This window comes from Artibeus jamaicensis, unplaced genomic scaffold (assembly GCF_021234435.1).
Source record: "Artibeus jamaicensis isolate MK-2021 breed Jamaican fruit bat unplaced genomic scaffold, CSHL_Jam_final contig_1715, whole genome shotgun sequence".
Lineage (NCBI taxonomy): Eukaryota > Metazoa > Chordata > Mammalia > Chiroptera > Phyllostomidae > Artibeus > Artibeus jamaicensis.
The window spans coordinates 1,707,357-1,711,133 of record NW_026521335.1 but is presented as its reverse complement, the minus strand read 5'-3'; the positions used below and the strand labels follow the sequence as shown (position 1 = coordinate 1,711,133).

The 3,777-nt window shown below is 42.7% G+C and overlaps 1 protein-coding gene across 1 annotated transcript; it reads left to right on the top strand.

Annotated features, from left to right (window-relative positions):
* On the top strand, positions 1-1,821 carry LOC119065070 (small proline-rich protein 3-like). The gene is made up of 2 exons (XM_037167004.2): positions 1-91; positions 977-1,821. The coding sequence occupies exon 2, from the start codon at positions 996-998 to the stop codon at positions 1,506-1,508; it is 513 nt and encodes a 170-aa protein (XP_037022899.1). The 5' UTR covers positions 1-91; positions 977-995; the 3' UTR covers positions 1,509-1,821.
* Positions 1,822-3,777: the final 1,956 nt, after the last annotated feature.

The window sequence follows — 3,777 nt, the reverse complement described above, 5'->3', positions numbered from 1 at the left end:
GCAAGGCTCATATTCTGTATAAAAAGCTAGCTTGCCAGAGACTCTTCACAAGACCTGAAGGCCAGACAGCTTGGACTTTTCTCTGCACCAGGTGAGTCTCTCTACTTGTGATTTCTTAATATTTCTCTCATCCTATTTTCTTTCCTGGACTCTCTCCATCATGCTAAAATATATAAATATATAAACATATATATATAATATATAAATATATATATTTATATTAAATGCAATTGTGATTTGTGGTTAAGGTGACATTACAGATCTTTTTGACTCCCCCCTCAGATTGTAACTATGGAAAATGGTTTCTGTAATGACGACTTGCTCAGTTACAGGATAGGGACTACCAAGTCCAGAGTACATTTAGTGACTTTTATTACTTCTTCTAATCATTACTCAGAATTTGATATATTGAGGCACTGCACTGGCAATTTGTGTGTTCAAAACATAGGTTTTTCTTTGCTTCATGATGCCATCCATCAGAGATCTTAAAATGTGGGAGTAATTCGCAAGCATTATCCATGGGAAATGATTAAGAGAGAGGACAAGCCAGGTACTGTGCTGTGGCAAAGGAGGAAGGTGACTTGAATTTGGCGGAGAGTGCCTGGGAGGGGAGCCATGGTGGGTGAGCCTGTATGGAAGAAGAGAAAGGATGGAAAGCCTTCCAGAAAGCATGCACATGGAGAATGACGTGAACAGAGCACCAGAGGTGGACTCATGTGGGCTCAGGGCAAGTTCCCAAGCAGCTTTCCTATGAGAGCTATGTGGTGGACTTGAGAGAATAGAACCCACTTAAGTTTCTTTTCTTGAATGTACACAGGAATCAAAGAAGTTTCCATTAACCTTAAATTCAGAGAAACAGAAAGGAAAAGAAGACAGTTGGTCACATCTGTAGGGACATGAAATGAGATATATTTATCGTTAAGTTTGTCTTATTCCCTGTTTCAACAAACCTCCTGGTAAACTTTTCTGTCTCTAGGTCCAGCCTCCTTTGAAGCATGAGTTCCTACCAGCAGAAGCAACACAACATCCCACCTCCCCAGCTTCAGCAGCAGCAGGTGAAACAACCCCAACAGCCACCACATCAAGAACCATTTGTTCCCACTCCCAAAGAGCCATGCCACACCAAGGATCCACAGCCTGGCCACACCAAGGATCAACAACCTGGCCACAACAAGGTTCCTCAGCAGCCTGGCCACATCAAGGATCCTCAATATGACCACACCAAGGTTCCCGAGCCCGTTCACCCTCAGGTCCCTCAGCCTGGCCACCCCAAGCATCCACAGCCTGACCAAACCAAGGTTCCTCAACCTGGCCACACCAAGGATCAACAACCTGGTCACAACAAGGATCAACAACATGGCCAAACCAAGGATCCACAACCTGGCCACAGGAAGCTTCCAGAGCCAGTTCACCCTCAGGTCCCTCAGCCTGACCAGCCTAAGATCCCTGAGCCATATTCTCCAATAGTTATTCCAGGCCCATCCCAGCAGAAGACCAAGCATAATTAATATGGTAACAGCCATGCCCTTGAAGAGCCACCAAATGCTGAACACCTTCTTCCCTTCTGCTTCTGTGTTGTAATTATCTTGTCATCAGTATGTTCTCACCATCTATCAGAATCTCTCTCTTAACTGCATTTTAAAATATATTTTCTATGAGGCTTTTGCTGAACACTCTGAAGGGTCCTCTGAGCCTTTGAATTATGCTGAAGGCCTAAGTGGCTTTGCTGGTCCTAAGTTGCTCAGGTCTCATCTGAAGAGTTGATCTGATTGAGAAGAATGCCTGTTTCTGCTCTGCCACCATTAAATGAATTTAACACCACTTTTGACTACTTATGTCATTTGCTATATCTGTCCCTTCCTGGTCTGTCATGAGTAGAGCCTGTAATCAGAAAGCAGTTGGTGTAGACATCATTGATCTGTCCTGGTACTGTGTGCTTAATGAACGTGTGAGTGTGTGATTTCATGTGGGGCATCCTGAAAATGGCCATGGCTCTTGTGTAAGGGAACCCAGAGCCTGTCACTTTGGGCAGCCACACCTGGAGCAGGGCACTCCTCTGACACTGGGCTGAGTCATGCCTCAGTTCCATGGTGCCTGCTCCAAGCCACCTCTGATTCTAAGGGCCCTGTCCTCAAGGCTCCTGCTTAGTCCCATTAAAACATCACTGCTACACACTCGAACCTAATTATTCTGGTTTTCTTCATTCATTTCACCTTCCAGAAAACAAATACATATATTCACATGCTCATAGTGAAGCACATTCATTTAAGTTCACACACATTCTCCTAATTATCCACATAAGCCTTGCTCTCATTAGCCTCAGACAATGTTCTTTTTGCCTCCACCTATCCCGTACAACGAGGTCAGAAACTATCTTTACCAGAAAGAGGGTGAGGAGGATACACAGTGCCTTTCCTTGGAGAATCAGTAGTCTTTTCTGGGAGATACAGTATTCACATCCTTACACAAACATGTACATATACAGCCACAAGCAAACACTCCAAATAATGTCTCTCCCAAAATGAAACACAGAAGCCTGCCTATTCAGTGATTAGAAAACTGAGGTGAGTTTGAAGAAGAGATTAGAAGGAGGAATGTGTCATCCAAGTGAGGTGGGTAACCAGCAGTAACTGGCAGTTCACTGTCGTTTTTAGTTCAATGACAGTGAACAGGTTGTTGAGCTATAAAATGTCAGGGGTGTAATGAGAGTTAAATAGCACCTTGCATAGTCCCTGTGTTTCCAGATAAAAAACTGGTATTCAGAAAGGAGAAGAAGATGAAGTGAGATCAACCAGAAATTGTTTTCAAAAGACACCCAGAGCCCAGGTCTCCAGATTTCTAGATCATCATTTTCTCCTGAAGCTTGATGTTTTTTAATCCCCACCCAAGGACATTTTTTTATTGCTTTTGGAGGGAGAGAGAGGAAGGCAGAGAGTGTTTAGATAGAGATGATAGTTAGAGGAAGCATCGATGTGAGAGACAAACATCGATTAGTTTCCTTTCCTACATGCTTCAACTAGGGACTGAAATCTCAACCAAGACATGTGCCCCGAGTAGGAATCAAACCCATGACCTTTTGGTCTGTGAGATGATGCCCAACTAACTGAGCCACACAGGCCAGAGCACAGCTCGCTTTTGATTTCAAGAATGACCAGCAGGTTTGCACATCTTTGCTTGAGTGGGCCTTGGATTTTGGGGAGCTTTTTTCAAAATCAATGAAGCCAATATAAAATTTCAGAATGGCTACAGTGATTACTGGGAAGTGAACCTCCTCTCTTGGAAAGGTTCATGGTCCATAACACCATGCAGGTGTGGGGCAAGTGACAGGTAGTATCTGAGAGATGCACAAGCACTCCAAATAGAGTTGGCAAAAACTCAGAAATATTTGGACACTGTAAGACAGGAACTGTCCAACAGGTCATTATAAAGTGGTGAGTAGTTGTCAAACAGGTAGAAAGGAATGACTTGTCTTGGGTCTATATGGTGTGCACAGCTGAAGTGACTTCATATTACTGCATGTTGCAAGTGTAAAAGTGTCTAAAGGTTAACTCCAAGCCATTCACAATTATATAGACTGACTCTTAATGAGGAAATGGGCTCTTTACAACACAGACCCTATGAATATAGTTTAAACATCCTAAAGAAGAGTTTGGCAGGAAAGAATCAAAAGGTACAAAGTTCTACCTTACTCTTGAACCATCATCATATTGTACAAATTTATTTTTAGGAAATATTCATACATGTTTATGGATATTTTAGTTTTATTTATTTATTTTT